The following is a 25,193-nucleotide window of genomic DNA, read 5'->3' on the forward strand; positions in this document are numbered from 1 at the left end:
TCCACTACTGACAACCCTATGACAAGGCCTCCAGATACACAAAGAACATTAAAGGTGTGGTAGAAATCTCTTTTAGCAGGGAAATGAAGCCTTAGAGGATAGTATACATCTAACAAAAACGGGGAACAGGGGGACACTGTAGCTGGCTATTCATAAAGGACCACAGTCTCTCCCTATGGACCAATACTCCCTACAAAATAAACTGTGCCTTAATTATTGCTTATTTTAAATCACACTTTTACAGAGCTATTTAGTACCTGACGCAGAAAAACAATCACATAAGGAAGCATTTATTTGAGGTTTAACATGAAATCATACAAATAAAATTTGTATAAACACAAATCCACATCGAGTCATAACACAGATAGCAAAAGACAAAGTAAAAACAAAGAAAACTAATTGGCGGCTATATACAGCTGGACACAGTTGTGTCTTGTACACTAGAAAGTCTTTTACAAAATAATCATCTTAGATCAACAGAAGACCAATCTTCATTGTCGTCCTGCAAGATGGGTTAACTTTAGCAATTTCCTCCTAAAAACAAAAACAAAATAGCAATTAGATTTGTGCAACTCTGAAAGCTTTCAAAGGTCCACTTTCATGAATTGTTTTAAGTCCTCAATTTATTCTTTTCTTCAATAATTAAAGATCACATGCATACTCAATGGCCAAATATAATTTGGGTCATTAATAAATTCACCCTGGAGTTCCCAAATAGTTAACTTAGTTAAGGAACTGGGGAATGCAATGTTCCCATTTCACAGGTTAAACTGTGCTAGATTAAGGTCTACTAGAAGTATCTCTAGTAAGCCAAAAAACCCTTTTACAAACGTGAATTTCTAATAAGCTTTTATATTTTAAGAAAACAAATTGCTTTGTGCATATGATCTTTAATTTATATCCCAGATTTTAAAGTTCTTGTTTTGGTTTGTAGATTTCACTATTAGCTATAAAAAGAAAAAGCAAGCATTAAATCTTAAAGAATGAACACTTAAAATGAGGCTCCACAATTGAAATACAACACTAAACAGAAGACCAAAATGATTAAGCTGTAAAAAGGCATTTATGTACTTTAACTCCTGTAAAAAACCATTTAAGTTAAGTTTAGACACTTAATCTTCAAAAAGATTAAAAAAGAAGCCAAAGTCTGAAGTTTTCCACTTTAATCTTTACGCTGGTACATGAAGTTGGAAGAGACCATACCACAGGACAGCGTTTTCTGGTGTATGCCTTGCGCTCTGCCCGCAACGTGCGACCCCCAGAGATAGACGTGGTCAGGGTGACACACGGCCTGCAATGAAGTTCCCGCTGGCGGGTACAAACAAGGTATAATGTCAGAGTTAGAAGACAACATTCTTGTTTTCCTTAAGTTGTACCCATTTCAGTACTTTACCTGTTAATAGTTCTAAAAAAGTTTAATTATTCCTCTAGACCACCTGGTACACAAAGCAAACAGAAAAACTCTTAAGTTTTTCTGTAATACTAAAGAAAGTGAGATAAGACTTTAAAGTTAAAGATCTATAGACACTTTAGGCAAAACGGGCTCATAAAGCAATTAAAAAGTTAACAATTTAGTAAAAACAGACTACATAATATTTTGTTTTTACTTATTTTTCATTTGTCTATTGATCTTTAAATTAAATTAGACATTTCCACTGGTTTCTTGTACTCTTACACACACCTGTTTTCTCCAACGTCCTCCTTTAGTATGGCTGGTAATTGTTTTGGTGATTGCCACCCCCTCGAGATGCCTTGCCGTAAGTGCTCTGTTGGCCTATTTTGAAAACACAAAAAAATTCTATTAAGATATAGTTTTCTACAAAATGGTTTCGTTATAAATACTTTAGAAACATGTACAACTCTGCATGCCAAATGTTAAAATACCAGGTATCTTAAATAGCCATTATAAATTAGTCATATATCACATATTCTACAACATTTATAACCAAAGTTTTTACATTAATATAATTACCGGATGACAATCAAATGCCTAAAAACTTAACTCCAAACACTTCAAGAATGGAAAACCCACACACAATTTCAGAACAGGACTGTACTTTAACATAGAATTTTAATACCACTGGTTTATGAAATTAAGATAAATATTCTTACCACTGTAGTCTGCATATCCCTGTCCATATCCATAGTTCCCATAGTTATACCCAGTATAATCATAGCCGCCATAGCCACTATAGTTTTGATCACCACCATAGGCACTATTGTAATTTCCATATCCTTGATCATAATAGTTATTAAATCCTTGGTTCCAGTTTTGGCCCTGACCTGAAACAATGCACAATGATTGTTAGATAACAACTTCTGACCCCCAATCCTACCACAAAATGTTGTGTTCTTGTCCCTCACTCTGAAAATCTGAAACAGGTGAACGGACATTTATATAATTATCTGACTGAAAAAATTACTCCAGTTGTCATAAAAGGGGACAGAAAGTCCAACTGCGCCAATTACCAAGCTTCCTAAATATAACGGAAAAATCAGAACAAAGGTGAAGACAGGTAGGCTGTTTGGTTTTAAAACAAGGACTCCCGCCCCCAAAACCTAGCATGCCATGGTGTTATCACGTAATCCTAACTACATTAAATTGGTATTATTTTCCCATTAAAAGTGGCCATTCTTGGAAGACGCGAAACCAGTGAACTAACAAAAATCCACTAACTTGAGCATTTTATGCTGAAAATCTGCTTTATTTTCTCCTGGGCTTATTTCTATTGAGCCGTTTACAGCTTAAACCATGCAGTCATTTTCAAAGAATTCAACCTCACCTCGTCCACGACCCCTAGTGCCACCTCGTCCACCAGCTGCAGCACCTCTTCCTCCTTTTTGTTGCTGCTGTTGCTGCCTGTATACCTCTTTGGGTTGTGCAACTTTGATTTCACACTGTAAACACGTGAGAAATTTCTTTTACTGTACCGTCAAGCCATTTTATTCTTCTCAAAACAAATTAAGAAATCTCACTAAACAAAACAAAAAACCACCTTCACAATGTTCATTTCAGGTGCCTGGGTGGTTCAGTGGGTTAAGCCTCTGCCTTCCAGGCTCAGGTCATGATCTCAGGGTCCTGGGATTGAGCCCCACATTCAGGGAGCCTGCTTCCCCCTCCCCCTCTGCCTGCGTCTCACCTACTTGTGATCTAATAAACAAAGAAAATCTTAAAAAAAAAAAACCCAAAACTTCATTAATAGAAGCATGGTTTTACCTTCCCAGAACCGATTTGATGATATCTGCTTTCTAATAATTTCTTTACTGGCTCTTCATCTGTATACGTGATAAAACAAAATCCTCTTCTTTCGTTTGTTTTTGTATCCATGGGAAGTTCAATATTTTCAATCTGAAACCCAGAAGCACACTCCCATCATCCACCCATGATAAAAGCTACCGAAAGGGATCACGACACCAAAGGTCTCAAGCTTCAACAGAACACACTGTGAGTTACTCTGGTCAGAATACTTCTGCACAGAAACTCCTATTTTATTATCAACATCGCACCACAAAAATTCATCTGTGAAGCGTTCAGAGAAGAGCAAAACTTAGTATCATTTTGTACCCACAGATGCCACTGGCTGGTAAGTCCAAACACTCACCACCCCAAAGCACCTGTGTTTTGACCAAAATAAATTAAGATGCTGGTTTCCATCCCAGCACAGAAAAAACAGCGATTAAGGTACAGAGGCCAGAAGGGACCTGAGCAGTTCTTATAACCTCCTCCCCACCTGACACATCGATCTGTTCTCTAACAAGCTGGCGATGCACGTGACATGCACACACCGAGCAGGAAACACACAGACGTAATCACACAGCGCACCTCTCCAAAGGCTCCAAAATATTCTTTAATTTGTTCTTCAGAAGTATCTGGGCTCAATCCGCCCACAAAAACCTTTTTGGGCGGTTCTTTCCCTTTTAAAGCTTTGGCCCTTTTGGGGTCTATCAATTTGCCATCCAGTTTGTGTTCTTTCAGTTCCAAAACCTAGAAGACAAGGGTTTTTAATCCACAGCGCACAGCCCAACGCCCGACGGCTTGCAGGACGGCACACGGACGCCGCCCGGCGCAGAGCAACCGCTCCTACCTTGTCGACACTAGCAGCGTCTTTGAAAAGCACAAACCCGAATCCTCTCGATCTTCCGGTCACCGGGTCTGTCTTAATCGTACAGTCCACCACTTCCCCAAATCGGGACAAATACTCAGTCAGATCTTTCTTGCTTGTATCCCAGCTCAAGCCTCCAATAAACATTTTACTAGGAATGAAGTTATTGAGAGAAAAACATCAGCAGCGCCCCAAGGTGGCTTCCGTTCGCACGACACAGCGGGGTCGTTTAACCGCGTCCTCAAACAACTCAGCCCGTGCCTACGGCCCACAGACCCCCAAGCCCACCGCGGTGGAGACACCGCGCGGCTGGTCATCGGCCGCAGGACACGAAATTCCGCGGCGAACTGCTCCGCGCTGCGCGCGTTTTCAGCAGCCTCTGACGGGTCCCTCACCCCGCGGCCCAGCCCCTTCCACGGCTGTCAAGGCACCGTTCCAACCTGAAGAACCCGCGCCGCGTTCTGCGGGTCCGGGTACCCGTCACACACGGACGAACCCTCCCCACGGACTGCGCGCGGGGGCCCCGGCACAGACACAATGAGAAGGCGGCGGCAGCTGCAGCGTGCGGCGCGGCGGGCCGCCCCTCCCCCTCGGGCCCCACGCGGCGCCTGCGCACTCGGGACACAGACGCCGCCGCCGCCCGCCTCCTCCAACTCCCCCGCCCTTCCCCCACCTTCCGCGGGCCTCTCGAGTCACCCCCTCCGTCTCCTACTTTCCTCTTCCTTTCAGGCCAGAGGGACCCGGCGGGCACGCGGGGAATCGACTCGGGGCAGGAGCCGAGGCAGCGCGCGGCTCTCGAGGGACGGAGGGCGCGTGCGGCGCGCTGGGGGAGGGGGACGAGAGGAGAAGCGTGTGGTACCCGTCATCCTGCTGGTTCTTGCTCGCGTTGATCTTGGATCCCTCTGCGAACTCCTCTATGTTGCTGTACTCGTTCATGTCCTCCATGGCGGCGGAGCTGTCGGCCGGGGGGTGCTGGCGCGCAGTCCGGGTCGCGGCGGCAGCGGCGGCGGAGCGTTGTATGGAGCCGGATTTAAAATGGCGGCGGAAGAGATCCGGGCGCCGCCTGCGCCCTCCCTTTATAGCCGCCCCGCCCGCCAATCGCGAGGGCTGCTGCGCGGTGACGTGGCGCTGAGCCCGGCGCGCCCCCTGCCGGGCGGAGCTGGCAGCGAGCGAAGGGAGGAGCGGGGCGAGCTGCCGCGGCGCTCGCGGCCGCCAATGGGAAAGGCTGCGGGAGGCTAAAGTAGCGGGAGCGGAGGGGAACAATGGCGGCGGCACATGGGAGAGCCGGGGCGGGACCTCCATCGCGGCCCTCCCGCTGAGGAGCGAGGTCGTGGGTGAGGGCACGCGGGCTTAAGACGAGAGAAGCGTCGGAAGAGGAACACACGACGGGGCGACGAGTCCTGGGCCGAGAGTCCGAGCGGCGCCGTCGCAGGGCCACAGTCCCGCTGGTCCGGGGAGCCTTTGTCTCCGGCGTCCGGTCCGGCCGCTCCCGCGAACAGCCGTCCGCCCCGCCTTTTTCCAGAGCCCTCGGCGCCCGCGTGCGGACTGCTGCGGGGCGGCCGCCGCTGTCGGTTAGCACCGCGGCCGGGAAGCTCCCGGAAAAAGGCGGACTGCGCCCGGCGCCGGCGGCCGAGACCGCGAGCGCGCCCCCCGCCCGCCCGCCCCGCCGCGCGCAAGCGTGTTTTGTCCTCGAGCCGGCTGGAACCGGCCCGGCCGCGAGCGGGCGCGCGGGGCCCCTCCGGACCGCGGCGCGGCGGCCTCTTCCGCTACCGCCGCAGGGGCGCGGGGCGGGGAGGCGCGGCGGGGCCCCCTCCGAGCGGCCGGAGCCGGGGCCGACGCAGTCCGGCGGGCCGGTTCCCGCACGGCCTCTGCTGCGGGCGCCGCCGGGGGGAGGGGCGTGGGCCCGCCCGGGCTACTGTGAAGCTGCGAAAGCGGAGGCAGTGGGCGGGGAGGGGGCCAGCTGCCGTAGAGGGCAAGGGGCACTCACATCCCCGGCGCGCCACTCGCGGGGCTCCCGTCTGCACGTGCCCCGGGCCGCTCTCGCTCGCTCTACCAGTCTGCGGCGAGCGCGCGCGCACCCGCGCGCCCGGCTCCCGCGCTCGCTGCTTTGTTCCCGCCCACGCGAGTCCCATGTTGACGGATCGCGTTCGCGGCTCCCCGGTGGCCAATCGGCGTCGACGCCTCCGCCCCGCCCCTCTCCCGCTCTCCGCGAGGACCGCCCCTTTCCGGCCCACGTGGTCTCGGCCTCGGCCGCGGCAGCTGGGCGGTGCTGGCGCCTGGGCTGCGGGCTCTGCCACCGGCGGGGCCTCGGGGGCGCGGGGGCGCAGCCGCACGCGGCTGCGGGTGGACGTTCTCGTGGGGCCGTGGGAAGCCCGGGACGCTGCCGGGGGCGCAGTGGGCGCCACCCTCCGCGCTCCCTTGCGGCGGGCCGAGGCGGGTGGGCGCGTGCGGGGCGGGGAGATGGTGGTGCTGCCCGTGCCCGCCGAGGTCAGCGTGATCCTGTTGGACGTCGAAGGTACCACAACCCCGATTGCTTTCGTGAAGGTGAGGGGCGGAAGGGAGCGCGGCCACGGTTCGCCGAGAAGCCAACGAAGGCGTCTCTGAGTCTCTGAGTCTCGCAGACCTCGGGCCGGAGGCGGGAGGCGCGGTGCGGGCGGGCCCCGCGGCGCGGGCGGCAGGAGGGCGGCGGCGAGGTGCGGGGACACTCCGTCGCCGCCGCCGGTGCGTCCTCCCGCGCCCTTGCCCCGGCTTCGTGCGGGGGTGGGGAGGGGCGGAGGCGGACCCGCGCGGGTGCGGAGAGGGGACGCGGGCGGCCCCGGGTTGGGCCTGGCCCGGCGGGCGCCGCGACCGAGCGGTCCTGGGGGCTTCCAGTCCCGCAGAACGTGGACCGGACTGTCAACGACGGCTTTTCAGGCAGCGCCGGCGTCTTGGGTCGTGGTGGTTCCCCCCGCCGCTTCCCGCCACCGCTGTTCGTGGCCGAGCCGCGTTTCCCGGGTCACCGGCCGCGGCGCCGCGTTCATGGCTCCGCACGGAGCGAACATGCCTGCACTCTGTCCGGTGTCCCTGAAAACCGTGGACGCCTGACCCTCTTTCTGACCCGAAGCCCGCATCCTGGGACGTCACTGCTGACCAGACAGTTGTCTGCTCCTCATTCCTGAGCTTAGAGCTCTGCGTTCCAGCAGGGCCTCGAAAAACCCTGTATTTGTCAATGAATATTAAATACTAATATTTTTTTTTTTAAGATTTTATTTATTTATTTGACAGAGAGATCACAAGCAGGCAGAGAGGCAGGCAGAGAGAGAGGAAGAAGCAGGCTCCCCGCTGAGCAGAGAGCCCGATGCGGGGCTCGATCCCAGGACTCTGAGATCATGACCTGAGCCGAAGGCAGCGGCTTAACCCACTGAGCCACCCAGGCGCCCTAAATACTAATATTTTTAAAAGAATTCCTTGGGCCTAGTCTACGCTTTATTCGACTTCTAGAGGTCGAAGATGAAAGCATTAACTACAAGGGTTTGCGTACAATAATAGAGATAATTGTCTGCAATGTAGGAAAAACCCATCTTCGAACAAATTGAGCAGTCTGAGTTTTTAATTTTTTTAAAGTTTTATTTTTAAAGTTAACTGTGAAGAGTGATTTTCTTTTTTTTTCTTTTCTTTTTTTTTTTTTTTAAGATTTTATTTATTTATTTGACAGAGAGATCACAAGCAGGCAGAGAGGCAGGCAGAGAGAGAGGAGGAAGCAGGCTCCCCGCCGAGCAGAGAGCCCCATGCGGGGCTCGATCCCAGGACTCTGAGATCTTGACCTGAGCCGAAGGCAGCGGCTTAACCCACTGAGCCACCCAGGCGCCCTGAAGAGTGATTTTCTTGATGTGAATTATTATGTAAAGTCAGTGTATACTTTTAGGACTCCGGTGTAATAACCACTTAGGAGTTTTTTAGGAGAATCAAAATAACATCTTATTACAAGATCTTAAGAAATCTAGTTTCACTTTTTTTTTTTTTAAAGATTTTATTTATTTTTTTGACAGAGAGAGAGAGAGAGAAATCACAAGTAGGCAGAGAGGCAGAAAGAGAGAGGGGGAAGCAGAGAAGCTCAGCAGGAAGCCTGGGACTCAATCTGGGGACCCTGAGTCATGACCTGAGCCCAAGGCAGAGGCTTAACCCACCCAGGCACCCCTAGGTTGACCTTTTTTTCTGCAGTTTTTAATTACACCAGAGACCTGCAGAAATATTCAGAATTGACCACATGTTGGTAATGGAGTTGACTGTTTTTTTTTCTTCACAACTGACAGAATAACTGCTTTCTCAGAGTTTTCAGAAAAAAAGGATTCCTCATCTTTGTGGGTTATAGTTCACACCTTATGAACTCTACCAGGGATAATGACAGGAGAGAGAGTGCTTGCAACATAAGATTATGTACCGTTCTTGGAAAGTTGGTTAGGGACTAGGATATCTCATGAAAATCAGTTTTTTTTTTTTTTTTTAAGATTTTATTTATTTATTTGACAGAGATCACAAGCAGGCAGAGAGGCAGGCAGAGAGAGAGGGAGAAGCAAGCTCCCCGCTGAGCAGAGAGCCCGATGCGGGGCTCGATCCCCGGACCCTGAGATCATGACCTGAGCCGAAGGCAGTGGCTTAACCCACTGAGCCACCCAGGTGTCCTGCAAATCAGTTCTGCAACAAAACATGGGTGCCGTACCCACCACCTCTCCACTCCCCACTCTCCACCCAATCCTGTCTTTTGCCAGATGACATGAGCTACTTCTTGAAATCTTTGTTTATGGTAGACTTATTTTGACATCTCTCTGAAAGTTAAAATGCCTTCATGGCCTAAATAGACTTTTTTTTTTTAAAGTTTGACACTGGGTAAAGTCAAGGCAGGCTGCAAAAAATGATTTCGGGGGGTTTGTTTATTTTTAAAAATTCGTTATTTTTTTAAAACTTTAAATTCAAGTTAGTGTATGATTACTTTCAGGGTAGAGTTTAGTGATTCATCAGTTGCCTGTAACACCCAGTGCTCATTTCAGGGACTTTGTTTAAAGGATATTTTCTTGTGCTTTGTCCTGTAATCCATTGTTACTTTATTCACATTACTTTTCAGTCTTTTATAATCTAATAAGCTATAATTTATTTGGTACACATTAGTATATCAAAACTAGTATTTCCAAAAGTATATTCAGAAGAACATTAAGGGGGCGCCTGGGTGGCTCAGTGGGTTAAAGCCTCTGCCTTCGGCTCAGGTCATGATCCCAGGGTCCTGGGATCGAGCCCCGCATCAGGCTCTCTGCTCCGCGGGGAGCCTGCTTCCTCCTCTCTCTCTCTGCCTGCCTCTCTGCCTACTTGTGATCTCTGTCTGTCAAATAAATAAATAAAAATCTTAAAAAAAAAAAAAAGAAGAACATTAAGTCTGGTGGATATTTATAGTAATTCTGCAAAAAGGATTCCATTATTAAATGCACTTTTGGAAAATATTAGCTATACATATTTACCTGGTTTCTTTATTACACAGTTCTCAGAGCCTTTATATCATACACATACACTCACATATGTGCTTAATGAGTCTTCAAGAGCGTGACATTTCACAAATTTTACTTGAACAAAACACTTCGTAGCAGAGTATGTCAAGGACTGATCTTTTAAACCTTTTAAAAGAGATGCTAAATCACATCCTTCTTGAATCTCTGAGCATGGAGGTGGAAATTGGACATGTTTGTTCTACTTTGGACTTTATTAGCTACATTGGTTTGTGGAACATAGAGCTCTACTTCCTGTGGAAACAGACATTGAGTATCACACACGTGCCACTTGTATACTTGACTCATCCTCAAAACCTCTGTGAGGTGTGTGCACTGTCCACATTTTACTCATAGGAAACTAAGATTCTTAAAAATTGAATGGTATGTCTGGATTTGAACCCAAATTTTCTGGCTCCAAAACTCCTACTCTTTATATATATATATATTTTTTTTTAAAGATTTTATTTATTTATTTGACAGAGAGAGATCACAAGCAGGCAGAGAGGCAGGCAGAGAGAGAGGAGGAAGCAGGCTCCCCGCTGAGCAGAGAGCCCGATGCGGGGCTCGATCCCAGGACCCTGAGATGATGACCCGAGCCGAAGGCAGTGGCTTAACCCACTGAGCCACCCAGGCGCCCCATCCTACTCTTTATGTTATTACACTTGACCTCTAAGGTGGAAACCACCGTGCTTGTTCCGTGTCTTTGCTTGGCTTCTGTGTACGTTAAATGAGAGAGTTGATAGGAGAGCACTTTAATCAACACGAAGTGCCTTAAAAGTATATGGTAACAAATTTCAGTTTATACCACCTCTTGGTGATAGGTTTAGGAGTGAACCCTTGAACCACAATAACCATTGTTGAGTCTTATTTGGAGATTTGGTTCTGTAGTCAGCATATACTGTGAAAATTGAGTATTGTCAAAAATTGTCCTTGAAAGACCCTTAGGAAGTCATTCCTCTTTGGAGACTGATTTCTGTTTTTCAGTAAGTCGTGCATTCATTTTTCCTTTAGGGTGGAAACATGATCCCTGCTTCTTCCCTGGAGCATCAGAGGAAGTAGTTGGTTTGGGATTTGGTGATATAGATGAAAAATATGTCGTGTCAGGCATTAGCCTCATCCTGAGCCGCTCACACAGTAAGAGACGCTGGAGAACAGAGACTGTTCCACTGGGTAACAGAACGCCCATTGAGTGGAATAACACACAGATTGCCAGCACTGACTATGGTTATTTTTTTCCTTTCCTCCTTTTTTTTTTGGTCCGTGCACTTACAGTTAAATGTGTGTATGATGCACCTTAACTCTAACACAAACAGTCTGGGATGTCTCGTGGGACTGCCTAGAATCCTCTCAGTCTGGGAAGTGGTGTTCTCCGGACAGCCTGCAGCTCTCTTGCGGCATGCCTCAGCCCTTCCGTGTCAGACAAGAACAAAAAAAATCAATGGTTTTATTTGCCAGCTGTTATATCTTACTTTCTGAGTCATAGAATTGCCAAATTTCTGGAGCAGGAGGGCCTCCTAGCTAGGATCATGCAGTGAATGTTGCAACCAGCTAATTAATTTCTCATGAATTGATGCCTGGGGGAGGTCCTGTGTGAGGCCATCACAACTGCTGGGAGCAGAGCAGTCCAGCTTTCCTTAGATGTTCCCCCTGCATCTGAATCCTCAGCCTCCAGCCCTGCCCCTCACTGCAGGACACATACCTCTGGTGTTGATTTTCTTTTCAGGCACTGAGTCTGATCCTTTACGGGGCTGATCTCCCAACATGTTTTGGTCGTGTACACACACCATCAGCAGAATTGGAGCAGGCACTGCCAATAGAATTTGTAAATTGTGGGGTCGCTTGGGTGGTTCAGTCAGTTCAGTGAGACTTGATTTTGACTCAGGTCATGATCTCAGGGTCGTGGGATCAATCCCCATGTAAGGCTCTGAGTTCAGGAGGAAGCTGGCTTGGGTTTCCCTCCCTCCGCCCCTCCTCTCTCTCTCTCTTTCTCTTGTAAATAAATAAATCTTTTTTTTTTTTTAAAGATTTTATTTATTTATTTGACAGACAGAGATCACAAGTAGGCAGAGAGGCAGGCAGAGAGAGAGGGGGAAGCAGGCTCCCCGCTGAGCAGAGAGCCTGATGTGGGGCTTGATCCCAGGACTCTGAGATCATGACCTGAGCCGAAGGCAGCGGCTTAACCCACTGAGCCACCCAGGTGCCCCTAAATAAATCTTTTTAAAATAAGAATTTATGGGGCGCCTGGGTGGCTCAGTCATTAATCGAGCCTTCCACTCAGGTCGTGATCCAGAGTCCTGGCATCAGCCGGCATCGGGCTCCCTGCTCTGCAGGAAGTCTGCTTCTCTCTCTCCCACTCCCCCTGCTTGTATTTCCTCTCTTGCTGTCTCTCTCTGTCAAGTAAATAAATAAAGTCTTTAAAAAATAAAAACATTATAAGTTGTGTATACATAGTATTATTTTTATATTAGAATTTGCAGATGAAATTAAAATAATAAATGTGAACAAATGTTTTATACTCTCTTCCCTTGCCCATTGAATCCTCTTGCATGCCCCCATGGGGCCACCACTTGAATTTTGTCTGTGGTGTTGTAGTTTTCATTTTCTGACTTTGTACATTGTATTATTCCAGTGTTTTTAGTCTGTTAGCCTTTGTAATAACACCGTCACCGGTCTCTGCGGTTATCTTGTCAGGAACCTTCAGCTATTGTTTCTGGGTTTGGAGAAAATTGCCCTCTTGCTTCTGAAAATACTCTTTAATTTTGTGGCTTTCCTGTTATGTGTTGACACGTACATGTAACGTACATGCAATGACAGTTGAGGTAGTTCTGTTCCACCGTCACCGAGAACCCTGCATTAGCAAGTAATGATTCATTGCCACTAAAGAAAATACAGGGCTAAGTTCCTGGGAGCCTCTGGTCACACATTTCTGTGAACTGATCAGTATGTAACCTTGTCTTGTATGTGTTCCTGTTTCCCGTACTTAATGTCTATTATTGATTGATTAACACTGACCTCTCAGCCACGGTACTGGGACTCTGGCTTTAATGAGGCCTGTGTAAAGGCCCGTCACGGTTTCTTATGCAGGAACACTAAGCAGAGCTTCAGCATCCTGGTTGGGGGCCATTTTGAACTGCAAAATCACCAACAGAGGCACAAAATGCAAAAAATATGGCACTAAATAGACTCTGAAAAGGCTGCTTGTTTAAACCACGAGAGGGAAAATAAGGCACATGGTCACTTGCTGGGAATGGGTACAGTGAAGTGTTTGCACATGTTTGCCACCATGCACATGTCCTTATTTTTAAATGATCAGGAAAGTGTAGCATATATTGATTTGGGGTTACAAATAAATTTGAGTAGGAGAATTTGCAAGTACGGAATCCACAGGTAACGAGGATGGGTAGTGTAGAATAGTAGTGACCCCATGGGCTTGGACACTGTGCAGGTCAGGATGAGCATTCTGGCTCCTCTCTGTGTGTTTTATGGCAAGTTAGTTAATGTCTCTGAATGAGGTACATATTTCCTCAGCTGTACTGGGGGGGGATCTACCTCATAAGGCTGCTGAGGACATTTAATGGGTGCTTAGCCCTTAAAAAAACTGTAAAATGAATGAATATGTTTGCATCGATATTTCATCTACCATCCCAATAAATCTTGTTAGAGGAGATAGGCAGGAGACATGTTTCTCATTTATGCCTTAGGAATACTTTATGCTTGAGAATAAAATCTTGGTAATAACTGAGAAGATCCCATTAACTGAAAATATGGATCTGACTGGGATTTTTGCCCCTAAAATACATTAAGTGGGGCATGGTGGGTCCCCTAGCCAAAGGTTCTTTGTATCTGTGCTGCTCAGACTTGAATGTATATACAGATCATTTCGGGTTCTTGCTAAAAGGAAGTTTCTGAGTCAGAAGGCCTGGCATGGGACGGGATGTGGAATTTGTCACAGGTGCCCAGTGATGCTCCATGTTCCACACTCTAAGTCTTCTGCAGATTTGTAAGTTACACCTGTGTGTAGGCCTGTAAGCGCTGCTCTTCTCTCAGAGCTCATCTGGCACGATAAAGTAGACCGAGCAAGAGAGTATAGATGCACTAAGGAGGTCTGTCAACGTTAACAGAGCCCCAGCCTCTCAGGTTAAGTGAACTGTTATGGGTCAGTAAGGCCCTGTACGAGAGAACAACGTGATGCATAAGCCTGGTCGATAGACAACAGAGCATTACGCCAGTGGCCATTTCCCAGCTTTAGCAAATCACCGGCCAGAACTGAAGTGTAAAGTGAAAGCACCAATCTTTTTTTTTTTTAAATTTTATTTATTTATTTGACAGATCACAAGTAGGCGGGGGGGTGGGGTGGGGGAGAAGCAGGCTCCCTGCTGAGCAGAGAGCCCGATGCGAGGCTCCATCCCAGGACCCTGAGATCATGATCTGAGCCAAAGGCAGAGGCTTAATCCACTGAGCCACCCAGGTGCCCCTGCACCGTTGTTCTTAAAGGACAAATAGAACATTAGCAAGGAGTTATGTGTACTTAACAGGACCATCTAGATAGTTGGTTTAAATGTGTATTTAATTGAATGTGTATGTATAGTTGGCACCTGCGCGATAAGCCTTTGGAATGGTCTCCTGGCAGATGGGCAAGTGAATAGTGCTTTGCTAAACGTGTTGTGTTAGTGTCTCGTGGTTGCTGCAACAAAATTACCACAAACTTAGTGGTTTAAAACAATACAGATTTATCATGTTATATACTTCTGGAGGGACCCCTCTGAAATGGATCTCACTTAGTTAAAATCAGGGTGTTGACAGGGTTGCAGAAAAATTGCCCTGCCTTTCCGACTTTCTAGAGGCTGCCCACATTTCCTGGTTCATGGGCCTTTGCTCTGTCTTCAGAGCCAGCTGCATAGCATCTTCAGACCAGTCTCTCACTCTGAGTTTCCTACTTCCTTTGACCTTTAAGGACCCTTGTGATTGTATCAGATGCAGCCACATAATCCAAGGATAATCTTCCTATCTTGATCCTTAAGTTAATCATGCCTGCAGTACCTTTGCCAAATAAAGTAACATTCACAGGTTTTGGGGTTTAGGATATGGATATCTGACAGTGGGGAAATTTTCCCCTTTACCATACTTGATGAGTACAGATACTTCTAGCAGATCCCTTTATAGTTCTAGGCTACATAGGAATTAGAATTTATAATGGCTCCACTTTTGTTTTGAAATTTATCATTAATGGTGTTGGATGCAATCTTAAGATGTGGCAGATTTTTTTTTTAAGATTGTGTTGGTATGGAGGTTGGTAAAGGCAGTGTTTAGGGGCTGGACTTTCAGAGAACGAGATACTTGGCAAGGTTTTGATTTAGACTGAAGGGAAGGAAAGATCTCAAACTAAACTTTCTAAGTTAGAAAATATGAATTAAACAGACAAATCCTTGTAAATAATATTTTGTAAATAATATTTATTTGAAGTAGCAGATACCCATTTAATTGAAAATCAAAATGATAAAGATTTTGATTTCTGTTTATTTTGTTTATTTTATTAACATATAATGTATTATTTGTTTCAGGGGTACAGGTCTGTGCAAATTGCCAGGTTTACATACCTCACAGCACTCACCATAGCACATACCCTCCCCAATGTCCATCCCCCAGCCACCCTCTCCCTCCTCCCCACCCCCCAGCAACCCTCAGTTTGTTTCCTGAGATTAAGGTCCCTTATGGTTTGTCTCCCTCCTAAGCCCGTCTTGTTTCATTTTTCCCTCCCTTCTCCCCACAGCCCCCCATCCTTCCTCTCAGATTCCTCATGTCAGAGAGATTATTTGATAATTGTCTTTCTCTGATTGACTTATTTTGCTTAACATAATACCCTCTAGTTCCATTCATGTTGCTGCAAATAGCAAGATTTCGGGGCGGGGGCAGGTTGATGGCTGCATAGTATTCCATTGTGTATATATACCACATCTTATTTATTTATTTTTAAAGATTTTATTTATTCACTCATTTCTTTCTTTCTTTCTTTCATTTATTTAAAAAATTTTTAAGTAGGCTCCGTGCTGGGCCTCCAATGCAGGGCTTGATCTCACAACCCATGAGAACATGACCTGAGTTGAAATCAAGAGTCAGATGCTTAACCAACTGAACCTCCTAGGCCCAGGTGCCTGTCTTTGAAGATTTTATTTTTAAGCAATCTCTGCACCTAATGCGGGGCTTGAAATCAAGATCTGCACATTCCATGGACTGAGCCATCCAGACGCCCCTTGATTCCCTTTAAACACATAATCCTGCTTATATACTTCCCTGGTGTTTAATAATCTTTTGAGGTATATTTTATGTTAAAACACTTTTAGAAATGGATAATGTATTCTTGATTGTTTAATGAGGGTTGTAATTTACTCTTATGGTCTTTCATAGTTTAGCAGCATATTTTAAGGGGTAATAATTGAGAACCATTGAAGTTGACATTTCTTTTTTCTTTTTTTAAGATTTTTATTTATTTATTTATTTGACGGACAGATCACAAGTAGGCAGAGGCAGGCAGAGAAAAAGGGGGAAGCAGGCTCCCTGCTGAGCAAAGAGCCCGACGTGGGGCTCGATCCCAGGACCCTGAGACCATGACCCGAGTTGAAGGCAGAAGCTTTAACCCACTGAGCCACCTAGGAGCCCCAAAGTTGACATTTCTTTCTCATGAAAACTGCTGTGTTAATTTTATGGTCTTTCTCGGAAGAGAGCTTGTGTTGTCTGATAGTATATCCCAACTTCAGTGAAACATCTGTTTGATAAGTATTGCTTCTAATGTTTTCAGCACTGAGAGGTATGTGATGCCCATTCTGCCCTCAGTAGGAAACTGCTAGAAGACAAGTGTCAAGGTACAGTGAACTAGAACTTTCCTTCTACCTGGGCTGCTTATTTTTGACCCCAGTAACTGCAACTGGGTCATGTTTCCAGTCTTCGTTCACTCTATGAACTTAATTAGGCTTTTTCACCTGCAAGAGTGAGGTTCCAGGATCTGCTGTGCTTATGGCGGTGATGAAGGTTAAATGAAGTGGAATGCAGAAGCCTTTGAAGATGGTAAAGCTCCATGGAAACACTGATTATAACGCAGAAGAACCAGACTAATACCGACAGTACTTGTGAAGAGTCAGGAAGAGGGGACCTGACCTTTAGTGAAAGCCACCTGCTCTGCGGTTTCCCACCATGATTACTTCCACCTCGTCAAAAACCTGGTAAAAATGAGACCCAGAACACATCTAATCTCAAAGAATCTGTGGAAGCTTTGGAATGGCAAGACTGTCTTGATAAGTACCTGTGGGTTTGCTTCCCCTTCCCCCAGACCTCCCCATTGCTTAGTACTGTTTCCCAAGGGGAGATAGACCCAGTGTGGTATGTGACGGGGCTTTGTTGATTCAGGGAGAAACCAAGGGAAGGGACTTTGGAGAGTCACTGGATTGGGTCAGTATACCAGGTGGATGGAAAGCCCCACTGGCCTGAACTTCGGGTCTCTTACTCTGGAACCTTCTGTGTCATAGCACTTGCATGATCTTTCCTTCCTTCTGTCACGTTTATTTGAATACCTATCGTTGCCAGGTTCTGCTAGAGATCCACAGTCCTTAAGACCTAGACATCACCCTCATGGAACCTGTAAGGAGGGCGATATGTTTGCACCGTGGAACTGCTGTGTGTTTTCCTTTGGGCTACGAAGATTCAGCTCCTGAACTTGAGTGAGCAGGGATTTCCAGTTCCCTATCCCTCTCTTCTATTGCCCTCTGTACAGCTGAACGTGCCCGTCCAGGCCATGCTCTTTGATGCCGCCCTGTTCCTCCAACTTGGAAGGTAATCTTTTTTGTTCCTCCAAGTGCAGGTTGGTTCCATGCACTCATTATGTATAAACAATTGGGCTAGGCTGTGGGCATGCATAGCTAAGACTTGCTTCTGCTCTCAGCGGACTTTGTTTGAGCAGGAATTTTTGAGTCCTCTCCTTTTTCTGCAGGTCCGTGCATTTGCCACTGCGGCACCTGCTGCCTTCGGGGTTGTAATTGTGTCTTGTCTTCCAGCAATGCTGAAAGCTCCTTGTGGACAGAAACTGAAGCCTTTTTTATTTTTTTTAAATTAATTTAATTTTATTTTTTAAAGACTTTATTTGAGAGAGAGCGAGAGCACGATTGGGCAGAGGGCAGAGGGCAGAGGGAGAAGCAGGCTTCCTGCTGAACAGGGAGCCTGACACGGGGCTCCGTCCCAGGACTCTGAGATCATGACCTGAGCTGAAAGATGTTTAACCCACTGCACCTCTCAGGTGCCCCATTTTTAAGTTTTAATAGCAACTGTTTAGTTTCCATATAAGATGGGAAGCCTGGCAGGTTATTAGGGTAATGGCCTATAAGTATGTAGTTTAACTTTGTGCATACGAATTAATTGGGACCCAGTATGATCTAAAACATAGGAATTCAGGACCAAGGCATTCAGCCAGTCCTTGGTGATGGTGCTATATGGTGCCTTCCAGAATGGGCACAGGCCAGGCTGAGGTCCAGCATGGCCTCTGCTATCTGTGCTATTCCAGATTTCCTCAAGGTGCTACTTTATCATGTCTGAACAACATGCACTTTAGCCGAAGTGTTTCCAGAGTGACGATAGGATTTTCATTGATGCAGCTTTTCTAAACCTAGAAGTCCAAAGGAAGAAATCAGGTAAAAATGGACATTAAGAGTTACGAAAAAGGGGTGCCTGGCTGGCTTAGTTGGAGGAGAGTGCAACTCTTGATCTCGGGGTTGTGAGTTTGAGCCCCATGTTGGTGGTAGAGTTTACTTAAAAAAAAATCATGAGGGGCGCCTGGGTGGCTCAGTGGGTTAGGCCACTGCCTTCGGCTCAGGTCATGATCTCAGGTCCTGGGATCGAGTCCCGCATCGGGCTCTCTGCTCAGCGGGGAGCCTGCTTCCTCCTCTCTCTCTGCCTGCCTCTCTACCTGCTTGTGATCTCTGTCTGTCAAATAAATAAATAAAATCTTTAAAAAAAAAAAATCATGAAACATAGAAATTTTATTCACAATTAAAATTAAGTTAAGAAGCTAAATATATCATTATGGAAACTTGTATCTGTTATTTTGTGGGTAGAAGAAAGTGGTTCCCGCCCCCCCCCGATTTTTCCTCAAAATAATTCATGCTTGTTATAAATTGCAAACATAGAAGAATATAATAGAGACTGAATGTCTCCTTTTGTTTCTGTCACCCAGAGATGACCATTAAGAATTTGGTGAACATTCCTTTTGATTTTTTCCTGTGCATACAGTAATTGACATTATTGAAAAAAATGTCCAATCTACTCCCCAAAAGACATCAGTTATATAACCTTCACTTTTTAAGTATATGTAGGTAGGCCTCTATCTTGCTCAGATAAGCTTGTTTTCTTTGTTGTTTTGTTTTGCTCAGATAAACTTTTTAAGGACATCCTGTATTTAGCTCTGAGAAGTCCTTCCTTGTCTGATGATTCTTAAAATTTTCCATTCTTACAGCTTACCCCCATGCTTCACTAAAGGAAAAAAAAGGCTTTTTTTCTAATAGTAAAAGCTTATTTTTGTGTAATACTTTTGATTTTTGTATTTATTAACTCTTGATTTTCAAAATTGGTTTTGGTGGAGGTAGGAGTCAGAGACAGGGAAAGCCAGCACCTGGGAGCCTGCTGTACCCGGTTCTCCATCACCCCTCTTTGGAAGGAAGTCCATGTTTCTGAAATGGAATCCCCTGGGAAGAGGTTCTGGGAGGTCCCAGGAGGGCTTGTCCTCAGAGGCCCTCGTGGGGCCCCGGGACCTCTTCGCAGGGGATTCCATTTCAGAAACACAGATTTCTTTCCAAAGAAGTCTTTAATACTGAAAAGAGTTCTTTGTCCTCTGGGTGTGTACATGAGGGTTTCATTAACTTGATTTTCTTTTGAGTGATTCATTATGTGGCCTTCTTGCAAGTTCCTTTTCTGAAGTCTAAAAAGTGTGGGGTTGACACCCTTCGTTGAGTAAAGAGAGACTAAGACATGTCGTTTGGATACTAGTGGTCATCACGGCAGCGGGACCTGGGTGAGACTTTGGAAAGGACCCCGGGTCAGGCCGCTGTTTGGCAGTTCACGTGAGGCTGGCTGTCTCCTGGGCCAGGCCTTGTGTGGGTCTAAGCCATTGTAGGTTCGTTTAAGCTCATTAGATCCCTGCAGCAGGATGATGAAGCTCTGGAGTCTGGCACTTCAAACTAAAAAAAAAAAAAAAAAAAAAAAAAAAATCTGATTAATAAACTGTTACCATAGTCTGTTAATATGTACTTAACCTTTATGTGCTTCTGCAAAATGGAATAATAGCCCTTGTTTCATAAGGTTTTTATGCAAATTGAAATGATTTCATTAAGACCATTCATTAATCAATTCATTGAATAAATGTGGAGTGCTTGGTAAGGTCAGGGAGAAAGTCCATGCTAAAGCTATGGATTTGAGGGTCATCAGCAATAGATGGTATTTAAAATCTTGAGATTAGGGGTGCCTGGGTGGCTCAGTTGTTAAGCGTCTGCATTCAACTCAGGTCAGGATCCCAGGGTCCTGGGATCTGGTCCTCATTGGGCTCCCTGCTCTGCAGGAAGCCTGTTTCTCCCTCTCCCAGTCCCCCTGCTAGTGTTCCCTCTCTCGCTGTATGTCTCTGTCAAATAAATAAATAAAATCTTGTGATTAGATGAAGTCACTGAAGACTGGCTATGGGCAGAGATGTGCCTGGAATGGTAGGGGCTCAGTGAGTGTTGGCAGTCACACCCACTATTACTACACTGCTTGTGTTATTACTACTATTTATTAGAAATGTTACAGACTTGCCAGGTGAACTTAAATGTCTCATTTTTCGTAGTAGAAATGTATTTGAGAGCTTTATTAGAAGTTTCTGTGACTGTCAGGATCCCGGAAGGTTGAGTGATCGCAGTGAGTGGTGCTCCCCAGAGTCATCCGTCTACGGAACTGGATACGCTCAGGCATTGGGATTTGATAGGCCTGGATTTGGGTCCTGCCTTTACTTTTTATCAGCAATGAAACCTTGAGAACCTCAGTTTCTTCATGTGTTCAGAGGGTTCTCCCTGCAGGGATGCAAGGTGGATTCAGAAAGGGGATGTCAGGGCGCCTGGGTGGCTCGGCCAGTCAAGCTTCTTTCAGCTCAAGGCATGATCTCAGGGTTATGAGGGCTCTGAGCCTGGCGCTGAGCCGGGCATGGAGCCTGCTTAAGAGCCTTCCTTTCTGTGCCCCTTCCCTACTCGCTCTTGCTCTCTCTCTCAAAAAATAAAAAAATAAATTATCAATTCCTTCCCTTTCCCTTCCACTGCTAAGGGCTACGACTTCAGGCCAATCAGGTTTCCTTCTCTGAAACTCCAACAATAACAGATACTCTCTCCCTATGCCTATTTTTAAAATCTTATCCCAGCTATTAGCCCCTTGTAATGATAACCTTTCCTTGTGTGATATGATTCATTGCAATTAATTAGATTATAGTTTATCTTTCTTTAAGTAGTTTAATCTCCTTAATGGGATTTAGAAGACTTTTTTTTTTTCTTATCTGGCAATCCATTTATTCATTCATTTGAATGCACATGATGAAATGTAAGACTTCTGCTTTCAGAGAGGAATGGTTACATCCCTGCTTATGGCATTGAAAATAGGGACACCAGAATTACAGTCTCTGAGCCCCTGTGGCCCTATGTAGCAGTGAGAGCACCAGACTTTTGGTAGTTCCTAGGATGGTCTTCAGAAAGATATTTAAGGAGCAGTTTTAATCCCACAGCTGCTGAAGCTGTCTAACAGATGACAGGGACCACTTCTGTGAAGTTGTTAATTCCCATCTTTGGAAGTGTTCAGGCAAGTACAAACTTCCAGTTATAAAATAAGTAAGTTCTGGTATGTAATATACAGCATGGTGACTTTGGTTAATGCTACTGTTACTGAATATATGAAGGTTGCTAAGAAAGTATATCTTAACAGTTCTTATCACAAGAAGAAATCTGTGTGATGATGGATGGTACTTGGGCTTATTATGATGATCATTCTGCAGTATTGTATGTACCTGTCCAATCATTATGTTGTGCACCTGAAACTGATATATGTCAGTTATATCTCAATTTAAAAAGAGATTATACACTGTCACTGCAGAAAATGTATAAGCAAAAAAACAAAACAAAACAGAGAACTTTTTGCTGGGAAAATTGGACAGCTATATGTAGGAGAATGAAACTCGACCATTCTCTTACACCGTACACAAAGATAAACTTGAAATAAATAAAAGACCTCAACGTGAGACAGGAATCCATCAGAATCCTGGAGGAGAACATAGGCAGTGACCTCTTCGATATCAGCCACAGCAACTTCTTTCAAGATATGTCTCCAAAGGCAAAGGAAACAAAAGCAAAAATGAACTTTTGGGACTTCATCAAGATCAAAAGCTTCTGCACAGCAAAGGAAACAGTCAACAAAACAAAGAGGCAACCCATGGAATGGGAGAAGATATTTGCAAATGACAGTACAGACAAAAGGTTGATATCCAGGATCTATAAAGAACTTCTCAAACTCAACACACACAAAACAGATAATCATATCAAAAATTGGGCAGAAGACATGAATAGACACTTCTCCAATGAAGACATACAAATGGCTATCAGACACATGAAAAAATGTTCATCATCACTAGCCATCAGGGAGATTCAAATTAAAACCACACTGAGATGCCACCTTGCACTAGTTAGAATGGCCAGAATTAGCAAGACAGGAAACAACGTGTGTTGGAGAGGATGTGGAGAAAGGGGAACCCTCTTACGCTGTTGGTGGGAATGCAAGTTGGTGCAGCCACTTTGGAGAACAGTGTGGAGATTCCTCAAGAAATTAAAAATAGAGCTTCCCTATGACCCTGCCATTGCACTACTGGGTATTTACCCCAAAGATACAGATGGAGTGAAAAGAAGGGCCATCTGTACCCCAATGTTTAGAGCAGCAATGGCCATGGTCGCCAAACTGTGGAAAGAACCAAGATGCCCTTCAACGGACGAATGGATAAGGAAGATGTGGTCCATATACACTATGGAGTATTATGCCTCCATCAGAAAGGATGAATACCCAACGTTTGTGGCAACATGGACGGGACTGGAAGAGGTTATGCTGAGTGAAATAAGTCAAGCAGAGAGAGTCAATTATCATATGGTCTCACTGATTTGTGGAGCATAACAAATAGCATGGAGGACATGGGGAGATGGAGAGGAGAAGGGAATTGAGGGAAATTGGAAGGGGAGGTGAACCATGAGAGACTATGGACTCTGAAAAACAACCTGAGGGTTTTGAAGGGGCGGGGGGGTGGGAGGTTGGGGGAACCAGGTGGTGGGCATTACGGAGGGCACATATTGCATGGAGCACTGGGTGTAGTGCAAAGACAATGAATACTGTTACGCTGAAAAGAAATAAAAAAAATTACCAAATTTAAAAAAAATTATCAAATCTAAAAAAAAAACAAACAAAAACAAAATACAGAAAACCTTTGCAAATGGCCATGTTCCCCTTGATTTTTGTTCTGTGGATTAGGTAGTCCCCAGAAGGGGATTATGCTGTATATTTGAAACCTGTTTCATTTCTTATTTGAGAATGTAATTTGTTTCTAAGACCCATCAAGCCACTTAATTTTCCTTTCCTTTCATCTTCTGAGATTAGTAGAAAAATAGTAGTCCAAAGAAAAAATATTATAGTCCACTAAGACTGCCTTTGTGTTGTTTTATTTTCTGGCTGAAAAAGTTTTATTTATTTATTTATTTTTTAAAAATATTTTATTTTATTTTAAAAGATTTTATTTATTTATTTATTTGCCAGAGAGGGAGAGCGTGAGCGTGCGTGCGCACAAGCAGGGAGAGCAGCAGAGACAGAAGCAGAGTTCCCACTGAGCAGGGAGCTAGGTGCTTCTTACTTTATTTTCAAGTAGGCTCCATGCCCAATAGGGGCTTGAGTTCACAGCCCTGAGATTATGAGTCTCATGCTCTACCCACTGAGCCAGCCAGGCACCCCTGGCTGAAAAAGTTTTAAGTTCTCAAATACTTTAAATCATTCGTTGTACTGTGGTTTGTTGGAAGGCTTTTATTTTATTTATTTTATTTTATTTTTAAGATTTTATTTTATTTGAGAGAGAGGGAGCATGAGAGGAGAGAGGTCAGCGGGAGAAGCAGATGCCCCGCCAAGCAGAGAGGCTGTGTGGGTGTGCGGGACTCCATCCTGGGACTCCAGGATCATGACTGGAGCCGAAGGCTGTCACTCAACCACCTGAGCCACCCAGACGCCCCATTGGAAGGCTTTTAAAATAGTTTCTTTAAATAGCTATACTCTAAGTATTACCCATTACCTTTTTATTACCCATTTTCCTCAAAGGAGACTTGAGTAAACAATATAGTGACTGTTTTATTCTTATTGATTCTATGACAACGTCTTGACCATAAAGCAAATCCATAGACTCCTAAACATTAACGAGTCAGCTTCCTTAATTAGATGTTCAGAAATGTTGTGGCCCTTACAGAGCCTTAATGGAGCTCTTTCAGAAAGCCACTGCTGGGCTTCGTGGGGTCATGTAAAGTGCTGCTTGCGTAGTGTCCCCTCCAGCATTCGGCGGAAATACTCTCACTTGGTTCTGTGGCGTTTTGTTATGTGTACTACTAAGCCGTACCAGCCCCTTAGGTGCCTGGGGGACTAAAAATATTTCACGTGTTTATAGAATCCTAGGTTTATTGTAGCATGTTTTTCATAGTGTAGTATTCTGAAATTCCCCATAAATGGATTATGACTGAAGTTAAAACATCTGTCATCACAGTTATTTCTGGAATTACTTTTAAAGCCTGAAAATGTTGAGTGGCCAGCGTTGGGCAGTAAGCTCTAGCTTTACTGAATCTATTTTTAGAGCATTCTCGTATGTTGTCACAGCACATGTAATTCATATAGTTATGGCTTTTTGAAAAGCAAGTGATTTGAAGGCATTTTATTTATTTTATAAAATAGGTTGCTCAAAAAGTATGCTGAAAGAATAGGATGAAATCTTAATTTAGTTTTCGGCCACATATACCTTTATAGGATGCAATAACGCTTACTCCACTGAGGTCCAAGTCTGCTGACACGTCTCCCCCAGTGTGTCCTGATGTCCCGTGTGTTGTGTACGAAGTTCTGCCCTCGTTGCTTATGTGTGTGTGCACTCATTGCAGTGGGCAGTTTCATGTCTAGAGGGAAGAGATCAGGAACTCTGAAGCTTTTCCTAAAAGTTCAAAGTTGTTTGAAACCTTGCACCCTGTATTTCTCTGAGTCCCCTGAGGACAGAGGCTGTGGTTCGTAACTCTGTTACCAGAAGTCTCTGGCACTCAGTGGGTCCTCAGTAAAAGGTGAACAGTATGAGTTCATTGTACTTGTGATTTATCCTCTGGGAACTTTGTTACCATCCTTTGTTACTCAGTTTGGGTCTAAGGTGATCCTTGCCCGGTTTAAATGTTTGTGCTGGAGAATGTAAGTGGCAAGATCTAGGTTCTGTCTATCCGTCTACCTGTCTGTCTACTTTTCTCTCTCTCCCATCACT

The 25,193-nt window shown here is 45.3% G+C and overlaps 2 protein-coding genes across 5 annotated transcripts in view; one reads left to right on the forward strand and one right to left on the reverse strand.

Moving 5' to 3' along the window:
* Positions 1 to 269: 269 nt before the first annotated feature.
* On the reverse strand, positions 270 to 5,551 carry HNRNPDL (heterogeneous nuclear ribonucleoprotein D like). Of its 4 annotated transcripts, XR_007125377.1 has the most exons (9): positions 4,963 to 5,551; positions 4,086 to 4,254; positions 3,824 to 3,985; positions 3,218 to 3,349; positions 2,784 to 2,898; positions 2,113 to 2,283; positions 1,682 to 1,774; positions 1,204 to 1,308; positions 456 to 534 (listed from the first exon to the last, which is right to left on the reverse strand). XR_007125377.1 is itself a non-coding variant. In XM_047719677.1 (8 exons), the coding sequence occupies exons 1-7, from the start codon at positions 5,403 to 5,405 to the stop codon at positions 1,704 to 1,706; spliced, it is 1,263 nt and encodes a 420-aa protein (XP_047575633.1). In that variant the 5' UTR covers positions 5,406 to 5,551; the 3' UTR covers positions 270 to 534; positions 1,682 to 1,703. The 4 variants fall into 4 exon arrangements, 2 of the variants coding, with proteins under 2 accessions (XP_047575633.1, XP_047575634.1); XM_047719677.1 differs by lacking the exon at positions 1,204 to 1,308 and having other exon boundaries at positions 270 to 534; XM_047719678.1 differs by having other exon boundaries at positions 270 to 1,308.
* Positions 5,442 to 25,193, forward strand: part of ENOPH1 (enolase-phosphatase 1) — a gene marked incomplete at its 5' end in the record, with an annotated part of 36,245 nt that continues 16,493 nt past the window's right edge. Inside the window, one exon of the mRNA XM_047719875.1 lies at positions 5,442 to 6,647. Coding sequence (XP_047575831.1) covers positions 5,442 to 6,647 — 1,206 coding nt within the window. The remainder of the gene's footprint in view (positions 6,648 to 25,193) is intronic.

This window comes from Lutra lutra, chromosome 2 (genome assembly GCF_902655055.1).
Source record: "Lutra lutra chromosome 2, mLutLut1.2, whole genome shotgun sequence".
Lineage (NCBI taxonomy): Eukaryota > Metazoa > Chordata > Mammalia > Carnivora > Mustelidae > Lutra > Lutra lutra.

Excerpts from the sequence above, each read along its gene's own strand:
- HNRNPDL (XM_047719677.1), bottom strand. The coding sequence starts at position 5,405 with ATGGAGGTCCCGCCCCGGCTCTCCCATGTGCCGCCGCCATTGTTCCCC. Across the intron at positions 3,986-4,085 it reads ACGCTGCTAGTGTCGACAAG|GTTTTGGAACTGAAAGAACA; the intron begins GTAGGAGCGGTT and ends CTTGTCTTCTAG. Across the intron at positions 2,899-3,217 it reads ATCAAATCGGTTCTGGGAAG|TGTGAAATCAAAGTTGCACA; the intron begins GTAAAACCATGC and ends ACGTGTTTACAG.